This window comes from Nerophis lumbriciformis, linkage group LG20, assembly GCF_033978685.3.
Source record: "Nerophis lumbriciformis linkage group LG20, RoL_Nlum_v2.1, whole genome shotgun sequence".
NCBI lineage: Eukaryota > Metazoa > Chordata > Actinopteri > Syngnathiformes > Syngnathidae > Nerophis > Nerophis lumbriciformis.
Window position 1 is genome coordinate 24,514,512 of NC_084567.2, and position 26,370 is coordinate 24,540,881.

General features: G+C 40.2%; 2 protein-coding genes across 2 annotated transcripts in view; both read left to right on the forward strand.

Annotated features, from left to right (window-relative positions):
* LOC133619561 (histone-lysine N-methyltransferase Smyd1-like) overlaps positions 1 to 269 on the forward strand; it is a 48,202-nt gene extending 47,933 nt beyond the window's left edge. The window contains exon 10 of the mRNA XM_061980659.1: positions 14 to 269. Coding sequence (XP_061836643.1) covers positions 14 to 79 — 66 coding nt within the window. The 3' untranslated portion in view covers positions 80 to 269. The remainder of the gene's footprint in view (positions 1 to 13) is intronic.
* A 3,525-nt stretch (positions 270 to 3,794) lies between these two features.
* Positions 3,795 to 26,370, forward strand: part of tbc1d13 (TBC1 domain family, member 13) — a 32,681-nt gene continuing 10,105 nt past the window's right edge. The window contains exons 1-11 of the mRNA XM_061980626.1: positions 3,795 to 3,935; positions 9,253 to 9,326; positions 9,409 to 9,449; positions 10,120 to 10,181; positions 12,462 to 12,561; positions 12,920 to 13,002; positions 13,141 to 13,300; positions 14,506 to 14,716; positions 14,840 to 15,003; positions 20,224 to 20,384; positions 20,469 to 20,526. Of these exons, the coding sequence (XP_061836610.1) occupies positions 3,913 to 3,935; positions 9,253 to 9,326; positions 9,409 to 9,449; positions 10,120 to 10,181; positions 12,462 to 12,561; positions 12,920 to 13,002; positions 13,141 to 13,300; positions 14,506 to 14,716; positions 14,840 to 15,003; positions 20,224 to 20,384; positions 20,469 to 20,526 (1,137 nt within the window). The 5' untranslated portion in view covers positions 3,795 to 3,912. The remainder of the gene's footprint in view (positions 3,936 to 9,252; positions 9,327 to 9,408; positions 9,450 to 10,119; positions 10,182 to 12,461; positions 12,562 to 12,919; positions 13,003 to 13,140; positions 13,301 to 14,505; positions 14,717 to 14,839; positions 15,004 to 20,223; positions 20,385 to 20,468; positions 20,527 to 26,370) is intronic.

The following is a 26,370-nucleotide window of genomic DNA, read 5'->3' on the forward strand; positions in this document are numbered from 1 at the left end:
TGCCTACCTTCAGTCGCTGCGCATGCAAACTGAGATGGAGCTGAAGAAGAAAAAGGAAGAGGCGGCCGCCTTATCCTAAGTTATGCTGGCTTCGACAAACAACCCGAGGCCACAGTCTCTACTTGCCTTCGCTGAAGAGCTACCTGAAGAAACACAAATGGCTGCTCATGTGTTACAGCTCAATTGGTTAAATGTGTGCTGACAAAGACTGTTATATTTGAAGACATCTGAGCACCATCACATGTGGTGTACAGCAGTTACAATAAAACTTGCAGAACACAATGTGTTGTGATCACTTTACCACCATCAGGAAGTGCTCTCTGTTAGTATATATCAGGGGTCACCAACGCGGTGCCCGCGGGCACCAGGTAGCCTGTAAGGACCAGATGAGTAGCCCGCTGGCCTGTTCTAAAAATAGCTCAAATAGCAACACTTACCAGTGAGCTGCCTCTATTTTTTAAATTGTATTTATTTACAAGCAAGCTGGTCTCGCTTTGCTTGACATTTTTAATTCTAAGAGAGACAAAACTCAAATAGAATTTGAAAATCCAAGAAAATATTTTCAAGACTTGGTCTTCACTTGTTTAAATAAATTCATTTATCTTTTTACTTTGCTTCTTATAACTTTCAGAAAGACAATTTTAGAGAAAAAATACAACCTTAAAAATTATTTTAGGATTTTTAAACACATATACCTTTATACCTTTTAAATTCCTTCCTCTTCTTTCCTGACAATTTAAATTAATGTTCAAGTAAATAATTTTTTTGTATTGTAAAGAATGATAAATACATTTTAATTTAACTCTTCATTTTTGCTTCTGTTTTTTCGACAGAATATTTGTGAAATATTTCTTCGAACTTATTATGATTAAAATTCAAAAAAATTATTCTGGCAAATCTAGAAAATCTGTAGAATCTGAGACTTTTGACAAAGTTGCAGAAAAGTACTCTCAGGTCATAAACAGAGTTGGGCAAGAGTTTGAGAACAGGTTTTGTGACCTGGATCAGCTTGAGCCATGTGTGTTGTTCATTTCTAATCCTTTCATGAACGTGGACATATCATGCATTGCTGAGCAGTTAAGTGCAACATTCAGCCTGGATGCTGAACAGGTGGAGATTGAAATTGTAGCACTGCAAAATGACTTCCACCTCAAAGCCCACCAGGCTGCACCAAACTTTTGGTGCCTTGTTGACACAGAAAAGTACAGTGGTGTATGCGCAGCAGCTATGAAGGCTGCAAGCCTGTTTGGTTCAACTTATCTTTGTGAATCAGCCTTTTCTGACATGAACTTCATCAAGAACAAACACAGAACACGCCTCACTGATGCACATCTGCAAGACTCACTCAGAGTTGCAATGTCAAGTTACACACCAGAGTACAACACACTAGTTAACAGCATGCAATGCCAGGCTTCCCACTAACTGACAAAGAAACAGATAACAGATTTGGTGTCCAGTTCAAAGTGTGACATGATTTATTTAAAAATTTGAGAGTTGACTTTTGTATTTTACATGAGTTATTATTTGTACAAACATGGTGCAAAGTAATTCATGATTTGTTAAAAAATGTTAGTGGCTAGCTAGTTAAAATGGGATATTGTGATTTCACAAGACTGTCTTAGAAGTGATCATTTGAAAATGTTCAATTTGAAAAATGTGCACTTAGAGAAAATATAAAAATAAAGTGTTGCATATTGATATTTATCTGTTTCTATATATATTTATTGTAAGAAATCATTAATATGATCAGTGTTTCCACAAAGATGAATATCATTAATTATCAATAATAACATAGAGTTAAAGGTAAGTTGAGCAAATTGGCTATTTCTGGTAATTTATATAAGTGTGTATCAAACTGGTAGCCCTTCGCATTAATCAGTACCCAAGAAGTAGCTCTTGGTTTCAAAAAGGTTGGTGACCCCTGGTATATATGATATGTACCGGGTGTTCTTGTTGGATTGTAGGATTGTAAATCCCACAATATGTATTTTCATGTACATTCTGAGTGTCTTTTCAGTAAAAAAAAACACCTAAAAAGACCCATTTCCAAAACAGAATGAATTCTATTTTTTTCCGTCAGAATGTACATAAAAATATAGACTCTGGGATTTACAATGGGTTGTACTAGTGGGTTATTCTTGTATAACGCTTTTCTACCTTTTTTAAGGAACTCAAAGCGCTTTGACACTATTTCCACATTCACCCATTCACACACACATTCACACACTGATGGCGGGAGCTGCCATGCAAGGCGCTAACCAGGACCCATCAGGAGCAAGGGTGAAGTGTCTTGCTCAAGGACACAACGGACGTGACTAGGATGGTAGAAGGTGGGGATTGAACCAGGAACCCTCAGGTTGCTAGCACAGCCACTCTCCCAACTGCGCCACACCGCCCCCCGACAATATTAACTATGAACAATAAAACACGGAATATTGAGAATTTATGGACGTTGCTCTTATACTTCCTCGACCACCTCCTTGATCGACATATTTTTAATCAAGCAAGGGCAACAACGATGCAACATCCATCCATCCACCGCTTATTCCCTTTGGGGTCGCGGGGGGCGCTGGAGCCTATCTCAGCTACAATCGGGCGGAAGGCGGTGTACACCCTGGACAAGTCGCCACCTCATCACAGAGCCAACACAGATAGACAGACAACATTCACACTCACATCCACACACTAGGGCCAATTTAGTGTAGCCAATCAACCTATCCCCAGGTGCATGTCTTTGGAGGTGGGAGGAAGCCGGAGTACCCGGAGGGAACCCACGCAGTCACAGGGAGGACATGCAAACTCCACACAGAAAGATCCCGAGCCCGGGATTGAACCCAAGACTACTCAGGACCTTCGTATTGTGAGGCAGATGCACTAACCCCTCTCCCACCGTGCTGCCCAACGATGCAACAAACACGGCAAAAGGATAAAAAAAAACATCCACTTATTCGATATAATATCACTGTTAATTCTGCAGAACTTTCTACAACAAAGTTCCTGCAGAACAGTGATATTAGATCGAGCATCATTATGCAACACCATCTGCTGGTCACATTGTGTATCACAGTCAGTTGTACTGCACATCATGACACGTACTAACTCGTATATCACAAAAAATTAACCTGTGGAATAACAACTATAGTTTGAAAACATTCAGCCGGCCGCATTGAAGTGTTTCTTATGTCGTATTATGCCCAGGTAGCCAAGTTAACTGTTTTTTTAGTGCTGGTTTTCAATACTCGTATCACGTGACTTCAAGCTTGACACCTCATTGGCTGGTTCCGAAAAAACGCGATTGCTTTAGCCTTATTTTACCGGAAGTGAGTTTTGCTTTTTGAAGCAGCGAATTTTTCAGTACTGAATTTTTTTACACTGGATTATTTTTTTTACACTGATTTTTATTAGACTGATTTTTTTATACACTGAATTTTTATACAACGTATTTTTTACATATTTTCTTTTTTTACAATGAATTTTAAAACAATGATATTTTGGTGGAATGGCCCATATACATATGACTCAATCCATCAAACAATCAAAAATGTATTTATAGAGCCCATAATCACAATTGTATAAAATGGCTTTACAAGCTCACAATGACATTATCGGATCGAAATCCACATCCGGTCAATAATACATTTAAAACATATCTCAATATTACCAATCCAAGGGTATGAACAACACAATAAAAACACTGATATTTGTGAAAATAAACACTATTGAAAAATTGAACAATATCGATTACTCCGACCTTTGGCATTTAATCTGTCAATATTTGCGTCGTTCAGCCCGCCCCGAGTGGACATTACGTCATCACCAGCGTGTTTCCCTGCCAGTGTTGTGAAGACGGAAGTGACTTCCCTCAGGCACACACCTTTTAAACAGTCGTAGGAAAACCTCTTTTGTCCAGCTATGTCCATTGCTTACAAAAACAGGTGGGATACTTTTTAAACATTTTAAACGTATATTCACCGAAGGTCGCGAGAATTACACGACAACTCATTCGCCTTGTAGCAGCCCGACCGCACAATAGAAATGCGGCATAGGCATAACCAAGCGCATTCAGCGTGAAATAAGTGTTTCGTTCGTCATATCACTAAACATGTTTTACGTTTTAAACATGGATTGTCAACGAGAGCAGGGGTTATTTTCGTCCCTTTCGCTAACTCATTCCGAAACTAGCCACGCTAGCTCCCCGTTAGCATATCAGCTGATGCGTCCCAGTAAACACGAGGCTAACATTTTGGCTGACTGTGGATTTCACGTTACCCTCGTTAAGATGTCACTCCAAGCCAACTTGTTCAGACAATACGTCGTCGTCAAATGACACTTTATCTGAACCAACACTTAGTAAAACACTCGCTTTCTCTATATAGACCAGTCACATCCTACATAGGATGTTTTGTTGTATGTATTCATAGACTGCAGAGAGATTTGTTTTAAGTACAAATGGTAATGGATGAACACAATTACATGTAATAATATGGTCACGTTCCCTAAAAGAAGTATGAACAAACACAGTTTAACCTCTAAAACTTTGGACCTGAGAGACTGTCTAGTTCAGGGGTGTCAAACTCAAATACAGAGTGGGCCAAAATTTAAAACTGAACAAAGCCGCGGGCCAAGGTAAAGCAAATGAACCTTTTAATAGGGACCCAAACAAGTATTGCATTGAATATTGAACAAGCAAGGCATATATAACTTTATAGTGACATGCAAAATCGAGTTTCAAATAATAATAATTAAAAAAATATCAATGGCATATCAAATACAATTTAAATAAAAATGTAATGCCTCTTTTCTATTTGCAGCCTTCTGAGGTAAACATCAAAATAAACTTTTTCCACAGGCTAATAAATTTGAAAATAGAATAACCATGAATAAACCAACCATTCAGGACTTTAAACTGCTCAGTTTGCAACACACTGATCTAATCTGCTGTGCCCAAGCCAGATACCTGCCATCTTTTCTTGAACACACACACACACCCACACACCTTGTAGCGTCCCGTAAGAGTTAGTGCTGCAAAGGATTCTGGGTATTTGTTCTGTTGTGTTTTTATGTTGTTACGGTGCGGATGTTCTCCCGAAATGTGTTTGTCATTCTTGTTTGGTGTGGGTTCACAGTGTGGCGTATATTTCTAACTGTGTTAAAGCTGTTTATACGGCCACCCTCAGAGAAACCTGTATCGCTGTTGATCAAGTATGCATTGCATTCACTTGTGTGTGCGTGCAGAAGCCGCACATATTATGTGACTGGGCCAGCACTCGTTGGACTGGATGAAAAGCGGACGTGACGATTTTCGGGTGGGGCACTGAAATTTGGGAGTCTCCCGGGAGGTTGGCAAATATGAGAATTAGCGGTGAATGCGGTGTTACCGCGGCACCGCCGCTGTATATATTCGGCGGGCCAGCTCTCATGTTAATTTGATATCGCCTCAAGGGCCAAGTGAAATTACACGGCCAAATTTGGCCCGCGGGCCAGAGTTTGACACCAATGGTCTAGTTAGTACGTGCTAGTAAATGTACATGGATTTAGTTGGTATCAAAGTACAATATATTGCCTAAAGTATTTGGCCACCCATCCAACTGATCAGAATCAGGTGTCCGAATCACTTGGCCTGGCCACAGGTGTTTAAAATCAAGCATTTAGGCATGGAGACTGTTTCTACAAACATTTGTGAAAGAATGGGCCGTTTTTTTTTATTGATTGATTGGAACTTTTATTAGTAGATTGCACAGTACAATACATATTCCGTACAATTGACCACTAAATGGTAACACCCGAATAAGTTTTTCAACTTGTTTAAGTCGGGCTCCACGTTAATCAATTCATGGTACAAATATATACTATCAGCATAATACAGTCATCACACAAGTTAATCATCAGAGTATATACATTGAATTATTTACATTATTTACAATCCGGGGGGTGGGATGTGGTTGAGGCAGGGGGGGGGGGGTTAGGTTTGGTTGATATCAGCACTCCAGTCATCAACAATTATATCATCTGAGAAATGGACATTGAAACAGTGTAGGTCTGACTTTGTAGGATAGGTACAGCGAGCAGTGAACATAGTGAACTCAGAAAGCATAAGAACAAGTATATACATTTGATTATTTACAATCCGGGGAGGTGGGATGTAGTGGTGGGATGGTGTTAGCCTAGGGTTGTAGTTGCCTGGAGGTGTTCTTTTAGTGCGGTTTTGAAGGAGGATAGAGATGCACTTTCTTTTACACCTGTTGGGAGTGCATTCATTATTGATGTGGCATAGAAGGAGAATGAGTTAAGACCTTTGTTAGATCGGAATCTGGGTTTAACGTGGTTTGTGGAGCTCCCCCTGGTGTTGTGGTTATGGCGGTCATTTACGTTATGAAGTAGTTTGACATGTACTTCGGTATCAGGGAGGTGTAGCGAATTTTATAGACTAGGCTCTCAGGAGCTCAGTGATTTCCAGCGTGGAAATGTCATAGAATTCCAGCTGTGCAACAAATCCGGTCGTGAAATTTCCTCTATCCTAAATTTTCCAAGTCAACTGTTGGCTTTATTATAAGAAAATGGAAGAGTTTGGGAACAACAGCAACTCAGCCACAAAGTGGTAGGCCACGTAAACTGACAGAGAGGGGTCAGCGAAGGCTGAAGCGCATAGTGCAAAGAGGTCGCCGACTTTCTGCACAGTCAGTTGCTACAGAGCTCCAAACTTTTTGTGTGACCTTCCAGTTAGCCCAGGTACAGTACGCAGAGAGCTTCATGGAATGGGTTTCCATGGCCGAGCAGCTGCATCTAAGCCATACATCACCAAGTCCAATGCAAAGCGTCGGATGCAGTGGTGTAAAGCACGTCGCCACTGGACTCTAGAGCAGTGGAGACACCTTCTCTGGAGTGATGAATCACGCTTTTGCATCTGGCAATCTGATGGACGAGTCTGGGAACGCTGCATTTCGTACTGCATTGTGCCGAGTGTGAAATTTGGTGGAAGAGGAATTATGGTGTGGGGTTGTTTTTCTGGAGTTGGGATTGTCCCCTTTGTTCCAGTGAAAGGAACTTTGAATGCTCCAGTATACCAAAACATTTTGGACAATTCCATGCTCCAAACCTTGTGGGAACAGTTTGGAGCAGGCCCCTTCCTTTTCCAACATGACTGTGCACCAGTGCACAAAGCAAGGTCCATAAAGACATGGATGACACAGTAACTTGACTGGCCTGCACAGGGTCCTGACCTGAACCCGATAGAACACCTTTGGGATGTATTAGAACGGAGACTGAGAGCCAGGCCTTCTCGACCAACATCAGTGTGTGACCACACCAATGCGTTTTTGGAAGAATTGTCAAATTCCTATAAACACACTCCGCAACCTTGTGGACAGCCTTCCCAGAAGACTTGAAGCTGTAATAGCTGCAAAAGGTGGACCGACATCATATTGATAACCTATGGGTTAGGAATGGGATGGCACTTCATGTTCATATGTGAGTGGCAGGTGGCCAAATACTTTTGGCAATATAGTGTAAGTCCCACTTGAATGGTTACTGTAGATGTATAATTGTGCATGTATTTGCCAGCCCCTCCAGGATTTTGCAGGCTTTTTAAGGGATTGTTGCTGCCTAAAATGCCTGAATTTGCGTAAGCGTTTCCAAAAAGTTGCGACAAAAGGTGATTTATCTTTACAAAGAATATTGCCTTGACGTTTGTTAAAAAATGTTAATCGGATGAAAACTGTGAGAGAAGATGTTAGCATGTTAACGTCAACATGTTTGCATGCTAACACTTAGTTATATATTATGCAGGCTAAATAGTATGTGCCACAAACTAATTTATATGACTTTATAGTAAACGGTTGCATAATTAGCTGAAAAGTTTAGCATGTTAAACTTAGCATGCTAACCTTAGCATTTTAACACTTTGCATGTATAACATACTAAGTTAATGACTCGGGTAAACAGTTGTAAAATTAGCTAAAAAAGTTTGCATGCTAACAGTTAGCATGTGTCACAAACTAAGTTATATGGCTGTGGAATTAGAGAAAAAAGTGTCAAATTAGCTTAAAAAGTTAGCATGCTCCTGTTAGCATGCAAACAGTAGCATGCTAGTACTTAAATACCGAGAACAAGAAGCATTTTGTCTTTGGAAGCGTTCAAATCCGTTGAGAATTGTGATTTATGTAGAAGTTTGTATGTTACCCATTCATTTTCTATAAGGGGAAATTCCTGGAAAATCCAGATAATCAGGGAATTTTGGGAACAAAAAACATGCTGGCTTGAATGTCCAGGGTGAGTGGAGTGTGCGAATGGTGGAACCGTTCAAATCTGTTGAGAAATGTGGTGTATGTAGAAGTGTGTATATTGCCCATTGATTGTCATTGGGGGAAAATTCCTGGTAATGTGGGAATTTTCGTGTCCGGAAAACTAGCTGCCTCAAAAGTCCAGGGTGACTGGAGTGTGTGGGTGGTGGAACAGTTTGAATCGGATAAGAAATGTGGGATATGGAGAGGTTTGTAATTGCCCATTCATTTCTTTGGGGAAAGGTTCCATGTAATTCCTGGTACCGTATTTTTCGGAGTATAAATCGCACCAGAGTATAAGTCGAACCTGCCGAAAATGCATAATAAAAAAACAACAACATATATAAGTCGCACTGAAGCCCGGCCAAACTATGAAAAAAACTGACTTATAGTCCGAAAATACGGTAATCATTATTGTAATCAATATTGCCTTGACGTTTGATTATAAAAAAAAAAAAAATTTTGCTGCAAAGGCAATTAACATGAGAATTGTGTTTGGGTTGCAACATTTTAACAATGCACATATTATTTTGATGAAATATTAATCACTTGAGGACTCTCCCATGCACAAACAGGTACACAGACACACTAATTGAGATGCAGACAAACAAGAATGCGACTAATTTTACTAACATTTTGTACCTTTTGCTGTATGTTTTAAATTGCTCACCATGTTTAGTTTGGGTACTAAGTTGCAACTGATCTGGATGTGACTGCTTCAGTATCGGTCACTTGTCGTGTCTGGCATATTTTGTGGTCAAAAGGTGCTTTGTTTGTGTTCCACCACAATGTTGCGCACAGTGCAAAACAATTTACCACCACTTTAATGCAAAACATTAGGAAACCCACTAGCACAAACGTTAGCTGTAATAATTGTTGAAAAATGTGTTTACAGTAACTACAGTCACTGTCTTGACACTTGAATGAAAAACCTTCAATGTGATTCATATCAAAACTTTTATCTTTTTCACAGGATACAGGACTTCAAAGTAGCTTTAAGTGAAGAAAACATAAACTTGAAGACACTTAGAGATCTGTGCTTTAATGGTAATTATCTACTATTGCGTGTTTTTCACAAAAAAATTTCATTGTCGATATTCTTTTCTATCTGTTCTTTTTTTCATTTTAGGAATCCCATTTGAAGGAGGCATACGGGCACTCTGCTGGAAGGTAAATAGCATTTTGTTTACCTCACTACAAAATGTATTTATATTGCTTGTATTCCGTGATGTGACTTCTTCTCGGAAGTGAAAACAAGTGGTGTTCAAGCAAGCCAAGATGGCTGTTGTACAGTAAGCAGCGCACAAACTATCGGAGTACGCAAGGAGCCTAAATATTTCTGCAAAAAGCAGATTCAAGCAAAAAAATCAAACTATGCAATGGAATATATTTACGGTATTTTGTGCGACTGCTTTGCACACTCTTGGGATTCTCTCGGTGAGCTTGAAGCACACCTGTGAAGTGAAAACCATTTCAGGTGACTACCTCTTGAAGCTCATCAAGAAAATGCCAAGAGTGTGCAAAAAAGTAATCAGCGCAAACGGTGGCTATTTTGAATCTACTAGAATATAAAACATGTTTTTGGTTATTTCACCTTTTTTTGTTATGTACATAACTCCACATGTGTTCTTTCATAGTTTTGATGCCTTTAGTGACAATCTACAATGTAAATAGTCATGAAAATAAAGAAAACACATTGATTGAGAAGGTGTGTCCAAACTTTTAGTGTGTGTGTGTGTGTGTGTGTGTATTATGTATATATGGATTAATTAGTTGAATTTAATCTTGTTTTTGATATGTTTATCACTAATAGTTACGTATATCACAATCTTTTTTTTAGATCCTTCTTAATTACCTTCCTCTTGATCAGATGAGATGGTCATCTTTCCTCAAAAAAGAAAGGTAAGTAGACACATTTCAAGCTTGATTCTACTGCATGTGTGTACATTCAATAGACAACCACAAAACTAGTTATTGCCAGTCAGCGTAGTTGATGAAGGTAACTAATGTAAGCAAAGTTATATAAGAGAATTGGCAACTGTGTCACATGCTGTACAGTGCTGCACACTTGTTGTCATAGGTTTACATGAACTCATCCTGGAAATAATTGTCATATTGATTTTGGGTCCTTAATAATTAATTTAAAGAGACTGGAAAGGTTTTTTTTTAGGTACATTTTCAAATATTTATCTCTAATGCATTTTTTAAAATCAACATGTGACCTCTGGATTTCCGCAAAATGCGTAACGGCATTCAATACGTTTCCGTTCTAGTCAATATGTTTGTTTACACTGCCAGTGGATGCCCTGCACGCTGCACCAGTCCGAAAGCCCTCCGCCAAATACATACAGAGCTTCTATTTTTGCACGGCAGATCAATTCAGCAAAAATCAGCTTATGTGGGACAAGAAGTCATGCACAAACACAAAATTAATTATCTGGTATGCTTTCAAAATTAAATACTCCGTGTTTAAGGCAGATTGTGTTTTACAACTTGAAACACCTAGTGGGCAGGGACGGACCATAAGTCAACTTGTGGAAGGTTATCGGAAGTAAATTCACCCCTTTGACACAAATGGATGAGGAAATGCTGTTCCTGGAGGTCCCAAAATCATATAATCATGTTACAAGCATAACCTGGACAGTAATTTGGGGTGCCTGTGTCAAATACAACCTGACACAGGGTGGCAGAAGAAGGGGAGTAATTAGTGGGAGTTAAATAAGAAGTGTGTGTACAAAGCTCGCCAGGGATGTTGTTACAGCTGTGTTGTTTCTTTTTCACAAATAGTAATACCGTATTTTTCACAGTTTTTTTCATAGTTTGGCCGGGGGTGCGACTTATACTCTGGAGCGACTTATGTGTGAAATTATTAACACATTACTGTAAAATATCAAATAATATTATTTATCTCATTCACGTAAGAGACTAGACGTATATCAGCAATCGTCACACACACACGTCAACCAATAAAAACCGTGAGAATGCGCCATGCAACTTTTCTGGATGTCATTGGATGGATCGACAAAGCATGGGCTTCAGTGACAACCGAAACCATCCTGTCCAGATTCAGAAAGGCTGGAATAATTGGAACCACAACTGACGATGACTCTGACGTAAGCGACGTACCGATAGAAGAGGAAGCGGTGCATTGTCTACCTTTGGAGTTGGCAGAGTTGTTTAGAAGCAACACAGAGGAAGACGATTTCATCGGATTTAGCGATTAGGAGTGACAGATTGTTTGGTAAACGTATAGCATGTTCTATATGTTATAGTTATTTGAATGACTCTTACCATAATATGTTACGTTAACATACGAGGCACGTTCTCAGTTGGTTATTTATGCGTCATATAACGTACACTTTTTCAGCCTGTGGTTCACTATTCTTTATTTATTTTAAATTGCCTTTCAAATGTCTATTCTTGGTGTTGGATTTTATCAAATACATTTCCCCAAAAAATGCGACTTATACTCCAGTGCGACTTATGTTTTTTTCCTTCTTTATTATGCATTTTCGGCCGGTGCGACTTATACTCCGGAGCGACTTATAATCCGAAAAATACGGTAGTCGTTCTGCAAGGCAAAACTATGGTCTTTTCCATAGGTTTAAACAGAGCCCTTACAAACATCCGCTGTAGGGTATTGACCAACAGCAAAGCACGGATGCTTTCCGCTGCGTTTTCATTCAGCAGCCATTACATATCTTGTGGAAATCCTGGAAAGAAAGTCCTATACAGTACATCTGTTAAGTATTCACAGGGCCTCACTTTCCCACATTTTTTGTTACAGCTTCACTCCAAAATGGAATACATTCATTTTTGTCCTCAAAATTCTACAGACAATACCCCATAGCGACAATGTAAAACGTTTTTTTATTTTACAAATGTATTAAAAATAAAAAAACAAAAATCACATGTACAAAGGTCTTTACAGCTCTTGCTCAATACTTGGTTGATATAACTTCGGCAGCAATTACAGCCTCAAGACTTTTTGAATACGATGCCACAAGCTTGGCAGACCTATCTTTGGGCAGTTTCGCCCATTCCTTTTTGCAGCACCTCTCAAGTGCTATCAGGTTGGATAAGAAGCGTTGGTTTGCGTTCAGGATTTCACTGTACATGTTCTCAGTACACTACTTTCTTGTTATGCTTTTCAACCTTTCTTAAACCTTTGTTTTGTCACAGGGAGGTGTATTCCCAGTTCCTGAAAGAAATGATCATCCAGCCTGGCATCGCCAAAGCCAACCTGGGCCTGTCCAGAGAAGATGTAACTATGGAAGATCATGTGAGTCAAGTTAACTTTTTTGCAACATTGATTGACCAATATAAAAGTGCATCGGTTATAAATATTAAACAAACCACTGCTGTCATTTTATAATACATCAAATAATCCTGTTAGATGAATGATTTAACTACAATGTTTCAGAAGTTTTTACTGCTACAATTTAAAATAATTTATATCACATGTTTTCAATAAATGATTTACTTTCTTGAAAATAAATATTTGTTGTATAAAAACAAAAAACAAGTTACCAGATAATGCTCAGTAGGTAGCTAAACAAACAATTATATTATACATTTCCTGTAGCAGTGGCTCATGTCTCGGTCCCTAACGACTACTTGTTCCTGTTTTGGTTTTTCAGCCTCTAAATCCCAATCCAGACAGCAGGTGGAATACTTACTTCAAAGACAATGAAATTCTACTTCAAATTGATAAAGATGTAAGGTGGGGAAATGTTTCTGTTTTAGGAAAATATTCATATATATTATTTTCCCCCTTTTCCTGGGATCACTCGTGATGTGAAAATACAGAATGAAAAAACTTGCAGTGAAAGGTTATTTGATGAATGTTTACATTTTTCAGGAGGCTGTATCCAGACATGGCCTTTTTTCAGCGTCCTACCGACTACCCTTGCCAACTTATCTTAGACCCTCAGAATGATTATGAAACGCTGCGTCGGCGAGTGGAGCAAACCACCCTGAAAGCACAAACTGTTAATCGGAACCGCAGTGGAGTAACCAACGTATGTTTGAATGTCTTCTTTTATGAAAACTTTTGAGAATAATATTTGTTTTATACAACATTGGGACAGTGAAAGGTGGGGTGTGTGGGGGTCTGAATGTGTATATGTATACGGGGGAAACACTTGTATTTCATCCCCAGGTTGCTTTAGTAAGTTTATCGTCTTACAAAGATTTAAGTGCAGAATCTTAATGATCGGTTTACTCTAACAGGGAGAGAAAAAATTTAAAAAACATTAAATAAAGGTTATACATTTTTTTGTATTTTATTAAGGAGCCCAGTGGGGCCAAACCTTTCCACTACATAGAGGCCCGGGACCCATCCAAGTATTAACACTGAACTAGTAATTTTACTCTTAATTTTAATTGTATTCAATAATCATATCTAACCTACTTACAGTTTACAACCTTGTCAAATGATATGAAACTGTGTGTTAATGTCAAAGATTATTTATTTATAAATGATAAATGATAAATGGGTTGTACTTGTATAGCGCTTTTCTACCTTCAAGGTACTCAAAGCGCTTTGACACTACTTCCACATTTACCCATTCACACACACATTCACACACTGATGGAGGGAGCTGCCATGCAAGGCGCTAACCAGCACCCATCAGGAGCAAGGGTGAAGTGTCTTGCTCAGGACACAACGGACATGACGAGGTTGGTACTAGGTGGGGATTGAACCAGGGACCCTTGGGTTGCGCACGGCCACTCTCCCACTGCGCCACGCCGTCCCCTATTTAACACATAAACCTTAGGCTTTGGTCAGGCCGATTAGAAAACTAAGTACTTACCAAATATACTGATTAAAAGGGATTCATTAATGATGAAAAACACATTAACATACAAATAATAAATATGATTCCTAAATAAACTGTAAATAAAATTAAAGTACAAATGAACTACAACTTCATCACTTTAGTGATAATTTTTGCTCTTAAACGTCTATATGACTTTAGCTCCAGACTTCTACTGTGTGTTTAAGATTGTCAGTACAGTACTTCCACAATTGGTGGAAAAGTGTATTACAACCGAGTACCGCTTTCTAGAAGGCACTCAAAGCCCAACAATGGGACCAGGCCCTATGGTTAAAAAGTACTGCTCTAAAACACATAACAGGCCTGTGCTACAAAATATTACATTTGATTTAATGATTGCTCAGTGATGATGCCACAACTGCCTAGTGAGTTTAATTTTTTTTCAGGTCAGCTCCCCTGGAAAGGCTTTGAAACTGTATCCATCTAATGAATATGAGGTGTTGCCCAGTGGCAGCGAAGCACATTGGGAGGTGGTGGAGCGCATCCTTTTTATCTACGCCAAACTCAACCCTGGGATTGCGTATGTGCAAGGCATGAATGAAGTAGTTGGTCCAATTTATTATACCTTCGCCACAGACCCAAACAGTCAGTGGAAAGGTAAATGCCTTGCTTTTTGCTTCTGTTAAAATTTTAGGTACATTATCTGTTAGAACATACAATGATAAAAATGTTTAAAATATTAATTTGCACTGACGATAAATGTGTAACTGTATTTTGCAGAGCACGCAGAGTCAGATACATTCTTCTGTTTCACCAATTTAATGTCAGAGAACAGAGATAATTTCATCAAAAGCCTGGATGACTCGCAGTGTGGCATAACGTACAAAATGGAGAGTGTGTACTCTATGCTCAAAGAGAAAGATCTGGAGCTCCATCACAAGCTGGTAAGAACAAGCTTTGTCAGTCAAGTAGTGCGTTCTTCTAGAGCAGGGGTTGGCCAGCCTTTTTCCCCAAGATTTACTTTTACAAAAGGACAAACAAGTTTTCTAGCCTGTTTTGCCGGAATATTAACATTTTTAACAACATTTTTGTCTACAACAGTCCTTTTGTGTTGAAACTCAAAAACAATCTTGTTCATTTGCATTTCAATATGCAATATTTCTGGTGTAACATGTTATTGTAGTGATTTTAAATTGTTAAGAGGAAAAAGATCTACACTGGGCAACCTACAGCCAATCAGAAACTTGAAAACACACCTGTATGTAAGCTATAATGCTAGGGTCAGGCTCATTACTAAACATATCAATTTAATTCATAGTATCATAAAATGAAAAAAACAACCAACCAAACACAACAGGTGAATGACCTACCGACTACTACTACTGTGGGGAAAGTTAGTCAATGGAAACAAAAAGCTTACGAATACATCAGTGTTTCCCACACATTCATTTATTTGTGGCAGCCCGCCACGAAAGAATTACGTCCGCCACAAACGGATTTTTCGGCTTTTGACTCGCTCGACCGCTCATAAAAGCAATGGGACTCTGTCTGTGAATGTACCTTGTAGTTACAACTCCGGTGCAGTAGGTGGCGGTAGCGTACTATACATTGTAACTCCGCCAATAGCACTTAATTCACCTGGTGGGCCAGAAGAAGAAGAAGACGGAGTAAAAGAACGGACCGACCGGATCAAAATACGAGGGTAATATAGGTTGTAGGTAGATAAATTATAGCTGCATCGCTCGCGGCTCGTCATATATTTAACGTTAATCCGCGATTTCACCGAGCATTTCACTGACGGTAAGCAGCCTGACGCTGCTTCATTAACACCGCCGCTGTTTGACTCGGGCAGACGCACGTAGTAACAGTCACGTGTTACAATACCGACAAGCTAACGTGTCCAGGTTATAACCCTGTTGTCAATAAACACATGTGGAGACGGTGCTTCAGATACTGCATTAATAATTAAGCTAAATTGTCCACTGTCCACTGCAGCATGTGAATGCAATGAAAAGAATAAAATCTGAGCCAACCAGCTGTTAAAATGTTGTCCAGGTTAATGTTTTGGCCATTAAAGGCCCTTCATTTCAAGATTTCAACTGTGATCGGGCTTTAAACAGGTGGCTGACCTGTTCAGATGGGTGTAACTCAGGGGTGCTCACACTTTTTCTGCAGGCGAGCTACTTTTCAATTGATCAAGTCGTGGGGCTCTACCTCATTCATATATATAATTTATATTTACTTATTTATGAAATATATGTTTTTGTTAACAAGTTAAAGGTGCTTAATGATAATGCAAGCATGTTTAACACATATAGTTAATATTGTTAATAAATTAAAGGTGTTTAATGATAATACAAGTATGTTTAATACATATAGTTAATATTGTTAACAAGTTAACAAGTTAAGAAATACATTGTCGGCAAACTCCGTAGCTTGCTAGCTTGTGCACGCCAGCTTTCTGAGACTGTTATTTTGTTAGCGCAACTGTGCAGTCGGTCTTTGGAGTTTTGACGACAGGTACGGCGCCAGAGTCTGTTGAAATAAAGTGTTTCTCGCCTTCCTGTCGGTAATTTTAATGAGCTAAATATGTACATAAAGTGTTGTACTTATATTCCAACTCCGCGTTCTTCTTGGTCATCGCCGCTGCCGCCGTCACCCCCCGACCACACCACCACAAATAGATGCCTGTCCTGTGGGAAACACTGTACATAGTGGTAGTTTTTATATGCTAGGTGTTGTTAACTTACCATTTACGTGTGATAATTTATTCTGTTTCACTGTTAGTAAGGTTCTTTTTAGTCCCCGCTGCCTTAACTACATTGTTAAACATGAAAAGGAAAGAGCATATTTTTCAAGCAAGGTATGACGTCTCAAACTTGGGGGGGACTCAGTGCAACATGACGGCCACAAAAATGTCCCCCGACGAGAAAAGTAATGTTATAAAACTTGCCTGTCGCGGTCACTTCTTTTGCATCACGGATACGGTTTTTTGGGCCTTATAGCAGGGCTATTCAACTACATACTGAAGAGGGCCACAGTTTTAAGAGCACAAGTTCTCAGGGGCCCGACATCGAAGTTTGGATGTTTCGTCAGAAAATGCCTCCTCCGCAGGTTATATTCCTTTGAGACTGTGTTTACTTAAAATTGCAAAGTAAACAAATCTGCTTTCCCATTGCACTGTCAATAAATTAATTATTCTACCCTCGCTACTCGTTTCCAGCGAGTGCAGTTAGACAGTTAACATGAAAAAACAAAAGCTTCAGAAGTTTTGTGAGGTCTGATGTCCCTTCTTTTGAATTATTTTCCTTCATCAGTTTTATTTCTTCCCTCTTCTTCCTTTATTTAGGTTAGTAAGACTAAAAAATATAAACGCAGGGTTTCCCCTAGATTCCCCTAGATTGCCGCTATATACCTGGTGGTAGGAGTGTGGCTAAGGACATCAAATATGACATGATCATTTTGATTTGCAATTATGATTTGCAATGATGTATTTTTTTTTTTTTAAATGGCTAAACAATTGTTTTATGTATATTTAGTAACCTTTAGTAATATTAGTGTTAACAGTTATTAATAATGCTATTGATAATATTAACATTAACATGTTTTTCTTATGTTAGAATCACAATCAGCTTTTACACAGGGAATTTGACATGTGCTCTCTTTGTTCAATGCAGTTTAAATTGTTGCTTATTGTACAAGGTAACACAGGCTGCACTTTATTCTGCCCTCCTTGAATGTTGCACTTTAGTTTGCCAAATATGTCAAAAGTCCATTGAGTTAGATTTGAAAAAAATAACCTGGTGTTTTGTTGATATTCTTCACAAATAAGTCACTTTAAAACTAACCACACTAAAGAAAGTACATTGTATATACACATGAAGTGCCCATACATGTAGGAATCACTGTCAAGTTTTTTAGGACTTTTGTCTGCCTGCACTTGAAAAGGCTGAGAAGATTGAAGATGACGCTTTATCAACTCAACTCCTGTAGATTTTGTAGGGTTTGTTTTACACCACATATATTACAGGAGCTTCTCAGGATAGGGTGATAACCTTAAACCAAAGAAGGATAGCATTAAATACTACTATCAATATACCGGTACATGGTATTTATCACTAGCTGTATCTAAGGACCAATAATAGTACCAATTACATACCAGTGGTCTCTCTGATCTTCTCTCATTACATTTCCATTCTTGTAGTTCTATCCATTGCATTCGCATGAAATGACTTAACTCTGTACAAGACCTTTCTTAATGTCTTATGCAAAGTATCTCTTATGCATGTCCCATAGTATCAAAAATCAAACGCATCAAACAATCATATTTGTATCAACACCATAAAGAAAAATACATAATTTCGTCATCATTGGCATTGGTTTCCAAATTTTGGCCGAACAATCACATTAGATTACTAATATAATTTGGAATAAACTGAAAAAAGCAATGCCATTATGCAGGTTGAAAGGTGAGCTCTAATGCCGCGAGCTTAATGTTAACGTACAATGAACTTGCTCTTATACAAGCTAACTCAAATTAGCATGGCCAATCGCAGGGCACAGATAGACAATCATTCACACTAACATTCATATCTATGGACAATTTGTAGTCTCCAATGAATCGATATTTTTTGGATGTTGGAGGAAACTGGAGTTTACACATAGTAATTAGAAAACATTCACAGCAAACATTGCACTCAGTGAATGTGGCTCAACAAAATTAAACTCAAGGTGTAGCGTTATCGCTCTCTACTGGTCAAATTTAGCGCTACGTGTATTAAAATGAGCTTTGATTGCCAGAGTTACTCAGACAAAAAAGACAACCACGAATACAAAATACATCACAAAGTCAGCAATTTCAATACAAAACCAAACTAAATATATTTATGCACAATATCCACTGACAAAGAGATGACCAAGTTTTGTGATGAAGCTTACACGTGTGGATTTCTAGTGTTGTTGCTGCTTGTCTACAACATTGTGTCAGTCGCTTAAAAGGTCCGACAGGAAACAATGACTCGAGCACTCGTTCGGGGCAGAACATTCATACTTTGTTGTCCCGTCGCTGTTGAAAGTCTGATTTGGGTGGGTGGGGTTCGAGGGTGCAAGCTCCGGGTACTGCGGCCTGGTGGCTCAACGTTCTTGCTTCTCACGAAGCAACGTTCTCTCATATCCCTCCCTCCTATTCATGGGCTCACCACTGTGCTGTGTGTAACCCCTTCCTCCGTCTTCAGGTCAATTACAAGCCATCAGACGCCACACATTTTGACCAGTCAATAGTAGAAAAACTAAGGCTTGTTCACTTATGATCTATCACTAAAGTCCATCCATCCATCCATTTTCTACCGCTTATCCCTTTTGAGGTTGTGGAGGGTGCTGAAGCCTATCTCAGCTACAATTGGGCGGAAGGCGGTGTACACTCTGGACAAGTCGCCATCTCATCCCATGGCCAACACAGATAGAGAGACAACATTCACACTCACATTCACACACTAGGGCCAATTTAGTGTACCGGTAATAAATAAAAATATCATGAAATAAGAACTACATATTACAATCTGATCTCATAGTCTGGGCTGCTAAAAGTTTATTCTATTTGCCATTTGCTTCTATATTTGCTGCTCTACGTGCCTTGAATTGCCACTGACGACAAATAGTTTTTTTAAAAGTTTTTATCTAACTCCTGAATGTACTAGTTTCAATAATTCAGGATATTTAAATTCCTTAGATAAATACTTTGTTAATCATAAACAATCCGGGCGCGGCCCCCACTGCTGCCCACTGCTCCTTTCACCTCCCAGGAGGTGAACAATGGGATGGGTCAAATGCAGAGGACACATTTCACCACACCTAGTGTGTGTGTGTGACAATCATTGGTACTTTAACTTTAACTAACTAATGTTGTGTCAGTCTGCACACTCCACGTACGTACTGTACATTTTAAAAGTGTTCACAAAGAGAGTACAGCCAAATGCATTGCACTGCAAGTATATGACATCAATATATTGAGTACGCATTGCTGGGAACTTGACAATCTTCGGTTTTTAATAGTGCATGTTCAGGTTTACTCATTTTCAAAATGCAGGCACCTTTTTTTCCTCTTTTGTAGTTCAGATATGTCCATTTTTGTATTCATGTCTTTTCTCCTTTTTCTTTGCCTACAGCTAGAACAAAATATCAAACCTCAGTACTTCACCTTCCGCTGGCTAACCCTTTTGTTGTCACAAGAGTTCCTCCTGCCAGATGTCATCCGCATCTGGGACACCCTGTTTTCTGACCAAGACCGTTTCCACTTCCTCATCCTGGTCTGCTGCGCCATGCTCATGTGAGACTGTCCGCCTGTTTATTCCTACCCACTTATGGTTGTTCATGTCGCCCATCCTTTTTTTTTGACTTATTATATTTACAGACTGATCCGAGACAACCTCCTCGCAGGAGACTTCACAGTAAATATGAGATTACTGCAGGTAGGTGTGTTTTGGAAGACTTAAGTTTGGTTTATTTGTCTGCATTGAGATAATGACCCTCTAACATTGAGTTGATGTGACGCTGACCTTAAAGGGACCTAGTATGCAAAACCAACTTATGAGCTTTTGTGTATTTGAGAGCAGCATAAGTCCTAAAAATTTGAAGATTTGCGAATATATTTATAAAATAATCTTGTCTTCCGTTTGGAATTTGCACAACCTGTAACGTTTTTCTCACTGGTCAGCCATCCATGTAAGGTAGAAATGTACCCAAAGATCTTTGCGCGAATCCGCCACTTTTTATTTATGTACGAATGTTTGTAGTCCCCCCCCAACATTATACCCAAAGTACGACCTGAAGAACGAAACTACTATGTTATTGGTTATATTAACCAACACAGGTCACTAAACACACCTCCAGTCCCATCCAGAGGTGGGTAGAGTAGCCAGAAATTGTACTCAAGTAAGAATACTGTTACTTTAGAGATTTATTACTCAAGTAAAAGTAAGGAGTAGTCACCCAAATATTTACTTGAGTAAAAGTAAAAAGTATGTTGTGAAAAAACTACTCTCAAGTACTGAGTAACTGATGAGTAACATACACACACATATCATATATATATATATATATATATATATATATATATATATATATATATATACACACACACATATACATATATATATGTATATATATATATATATATATATATATATATATATATATATATATATATATATATATATATATATATATATATATATATATACATGCATGCATGTTTAACACATATAGATTCCTTTCTTTCATGAAGACAAGAATATAAGTTGGTTTATTACCTGATTCTGATGACTTGCATTGATTGTAATCAGACAGTAGTGCTGATAACGTCCACGTTTTCAAATGGAGGAGAAAAAAAGTTCCTCCTTTCTGTCTAATACCACATGAAAGTGGTTGGTTTTTGGCATCTTATTTGTCCAGCTTCCATATTCGTTTTTGTACACTTTACAAGAAATACATTGGCGGCAAACTCCGTAGCTTGCTAGCTTGTTTGCGCTGGCTTTTGGAGACCCTTATTTTGAAAGCGCAGGCGCGATAGAGCGGCACTTTTATTGTGAAGACAGGAACTGTGCAGTCAGTCTTTAGGCTTTTGACGGGATGTACGATTGAAATAAAAAAGGGTCTTTTTTCCTTCACACTTTTGATTGATTGATTGGAACTTTTATTAGTAGATTGCACAGTACAGTACATATTCCGTACAATTGACCACTAAATGGTAACACGCGAATAAGTTTTTCAACTTGTTTAAGTCAGGTCATGTGACCCCTGGCTCTGTTTGATTGGTCCAACGTCACCAGTGACTGCATCTGATTGGTGGAACGGAGTGAACTTCACCAGTGACTGTATTTGTTGAAACGCAGGCACTATGATGTCAGGCTTGGACGGAGGAAGGGACTCAGATGCAGAGAGGTGATTCCAGATAAAGCTTTTATTTTGAAATACTCTTTAAGCCTCCAGAGCCGAGTAAATTCAATTACTATAAAATACAAAAATACTATTGACAAAATGTTCCAAAAGGGAAAAACCGAAAATCACTCCAAAAAAGGAGGAATACAAAAATAAGGACGATATAATTAGCACCGTATCTGTTCTCAAAAAACTTTTAACAAAAAACGCTCCAAACAGGAGGAAGAATATAAAGACTATAAAACTTAACTACTCTAATCAATGTAAACAAAAAATCACTCAACAAACTTTGAGGAAAAAATCTTTAAGGAAAAAGTAATAACTCACCACTGCGGTAGAAAAAGGTAGGATAACAAAAGTCGCTCTGAGGGAGGAAAAAAGTTAATTCAAAATTACAGCGTGGGATATTCTGGGAGCAAGGACGTAGACGTGAGACAAGGCAAGGCATGGACATGAACAGGGACATGGAACGCAAGACAGGCACGAAAGCTCGAGACAATCTGGCACAGAACAAGGGGAGGCTTGGGCTTATAAAGAACATGAGGGTAATGGGAAACAGGTGGAAACAATCAGGGGTCAGGAATGACGTCAGACTGGTGACACAAGAGGAAGGACCCGTGATCTGAAACAAGAGGAGTTGCTTTTCAAAATAAAACATGTAAATCACAAGACAGAAAAAACCAAGACAAGACTTCCCTCACCGCGGTGTGACAGTACCCCTCCCTTTAGGGCCGACACCTGACGGACCAGATTGTCCGGGATGGTTTCTATTGAAATCCTCAATGAGGGTGGAGTCCACGATATGCCGAGAAGGCACCCACTGTCTCTCCTCTGGTCCGTACCCTTCCCAGTCCACCAGGTACTGTCTGCCCCGGCCCTTGCTGCGAACTGCTAACAACTTCTTTACTTTGTAAACAGGACCGCCCTCAATCATCTCGGGTGGTGGAGGGGGCGTGGTGGCTGGAACCAGCGGGCTTACTTTGACGGGTTTCACTCGGCTGACGTGGAAGGTTGGGTATACACGCAGGGATCGGGGCAGACGGAGTCGTACAGCAGAGGGTCCGATGACTTTGGTGATAGAGTATGGACCTATGAATCGTGGTGCAAGTTTCTTGGATGGTACTTTGAGTCGCATGTCTTTGGTCGAGAGCCATACTCTATGCCCTGGCTGATATGCAGGAGCGGGTTTCCTTTTACGATCCGCTGTCTTCTTCATCCGGTCTCTTTGTCGGATCAGCACCTGACGAGCTGCTGCCCAGATGCGTCGGCAGCGTCGGACCAGGGCATGTGCCGAGGGGACCGATACTTCCGGCTCATTGTCTGGAAAGACTGGAGGTTGGAAACCATAAGCAGTTTTAAACGGAGAGAACCCTGTGGCAGATGTAGGTAGTGCATTGTGAGCATACTCAACCCAGACCAGGTGTTTACTCCATGTAGAGGGATTCTGGGACACCAGGCACCGGAGGTTGGTTTCCAGTATCTGGTTGAGGCGTTCGGTCTGGCCGTTGGCCTCCGGGTGATAGCCTGAGGTCAGGCTGGCCTTAGCTCCGATGAGTCTGCAGAAATCCCTCCAAAACCGTGATACAAACTGGGGCCCCCGGTCAGAGACAATGTCTTTCGGGAAGCCGTGAATCTTGAAAACATTGTCCATCATGATTTCTGCCGTCTCCTTGGCGGAGGGCAACTTAGGCAAAGCAATGAATCTCACCATTTTGGTGAAACGGTCCACCACAGTTAGGATAGTGGTGTTACCTTGAGAGACCGGGAGCCCCGTGACGAAGTCCATGGAGATGTCGGACCACGGTCTGGAGGGAATAGGTAGGGGCTGCAACAGACCCATACGGGACCCGGATGATGTCTTGTTCCGAGCGCAGACCGAACATGCCTCCACATACTCCCGAACCTCCGGTTCCATGGATGGCCACCAAAATCGCCGAGAGATGGCGAACATCGTTCTCCGCACTCCCGGGTGGCATGAAAGCGGGGAGGTGTGAGCCCAATGGATCACCTGTGAGCGCAACCCAGTCGGAACAAACAAGCGATTACCTGGGCACCCACTAGGTGGCGGGGTTCCACCATTTGCCTGCTTCACCTCATCTTCTATTTGCCAGGTAACCACTCCAACCACACGGGACAGTGGAAGGATAGTTTCTGGTTCCTTGGCAACAAGCTCGGGGTCGAAGCGTCGAGACAGGATGTCTGGCTTGATGTTTTGAGACCACGGCCTGTAAGAGAGAGAGAAAGAGAAACGGTTAAAAAAAAGTGCCCACCTGGCCTGGCGAGAGTTGAGTCTTTTAGCCTTCTTTATGTATTCTAGATTTTTATGGTCTGTCCAGACAATGAACGGAAGATCGGCCCCCTCAAGCCAGTGTCTCCATTCTTCAAGGGCGAGTTTGACCGCCAACAACTCACGGTTGCCGACATCATAGTTCTTCTCTGCCTTGGACAGACGTTTAGATAGGAAGGCACAGGGATGCATCTTGCCATCCTTCTCAGATCGTTGTGATAAGACGGCTCCGACTCCTTCGTTGGAGGCGTCCACCTCCACCACAAATTGGCGTTGCGGGTCTGGCATGGTGAGAAGGTTCTGGAATGCCTTTTCAGCTTCTGGAGTCCATTGGAATTGTACCTGAGTGGAAGTGAGGGCATGGAGAGGGGCCGCTATAGTGCTAAAACCTCTAATAAACCTCCTGTAGAAATGAGCAAATCCTAGGAACTGCTGAACCCTTTTGCGGCTATCAGGAGTGGGCCAGTCGGTAACTGCGCTAATCTTAGCCGGATCCATCTGGACCTTTCCCGGAGCTACTATAAAACCCAAGAAGGAGATAGTATTAACATGAAATTCACTCTTTTCAGCTTTGACATATAGTTGATTTTCTAGTAGTCTTTTAAGGACCCTAGTCACGTGCACTTGGTGGGTATCAATGTCTGGTGAATAAATTAAAATGTCATCTAGGTATACATACACAAATTGATCAAGGAAGTCTCTGAGTACATCATTTATCATAGTTTGAAAAACAGCGGGTGTATTGGTGAGTCCGAATGGCATGACCAGATATTCATAATGTCCACTGGGAGTATTAAATCCAGTTTTCCACTCATCCCCCTCCCTTATACGAATCAGGTGATAGGCATTACGTAGATCAAGTTTGGTAAACACCTTAGCTTGTTGGATTTGGTCAAATACTGATGTCATGAGAGGAAGAGGGTACCGGTTCTTTATGGTGATGTCGTTGAGTGGACTGTAATCGATGCACGGTCTCAAGGAACCATCCTTTTTGCCCACAAAGAAGAAACCGGCACCCGCTGGTGATGAGGAAGGACGGATCAGCCCCGCTTTTAATGAGGCTGTGAGGTATTCCTTCATGGCCGTCCTCTCTGGACCGGAAACAGAATACAGACGACCTTTGGGTATGTTGGATCCTGAGATCAAGTCAATGGCGCAGTCGTATGGACGGTGTGGAGGAAGAGACATGGCTTTGGTTTTGCTGAAGACTTCTTGTAGCTGGTGGTAGCATGGGGGTACGGATTTCAAGTCCGGGTACTCCGATTCTGTGGTGGGGTTTGCAGAAAACAGGTTGAGTTGCGCTACACTTTTTTTGTGTGTAGCGCCTAAAAAACAGTCATTAATACAGTCCTTTCCCCATGCTTTAATTTCACCTGTCCTCCAGTCTATCTGGGGGTTGTGTTGAAACAGCCAAGGTAGTCCCAAAATCAAAGTATGTGAGGCGGCTTTGAATCGATATAAGCAAATCTTTTCTTCATGGTCTTTAATATTTATGCGGATGAGTTCTGTGGCATGAGTAATTACGAACAGTTCCTTCCCATCAAGAGCTTTAGCTCTAATTGGTCGAGCTAATGGTTCAGCTTTGATCCCTAATTTTGCAGCCAAAGACCAGTCCATCAAACTCTCGTCTGCCCCTGAGTCAATGAGCGCCCCAATGTTTGTGACTGTGTGATGTTTTACCTGAATCCTGGTGAGGGTACGCTTATTAGGAGTAGAAGTAGTTGGTAGACTCACTCCTATGGGTCGTTTAATTGGACAGGTGGCGATGAGGTGACCCGGTTCCCCGCAGTAGAAACACCTTCCTTCTAGCTGTCGTCTTTGGCGTTCCTCCTGTGTCAGCCGCGTTGCTTTTCAAAATAAAACATGTAAATCACAAGACAGAAAAAACCAAGACAAGACTTCCCTCACCGCAGTGTGACATATGAAGGTCTGTCTGACAAACCAAAACCAACAAAGCGTGCATTAACAGATCGATAAAAAATTAGTAGCGAGCTGAATGTAGATAAAAGTAGCGGAGTAAAAGTAGCGTTTCTTCTCTATAAATATACTCAAGTAAAAGTAAAAGTATGTTGCATTAAAACTACTCTTA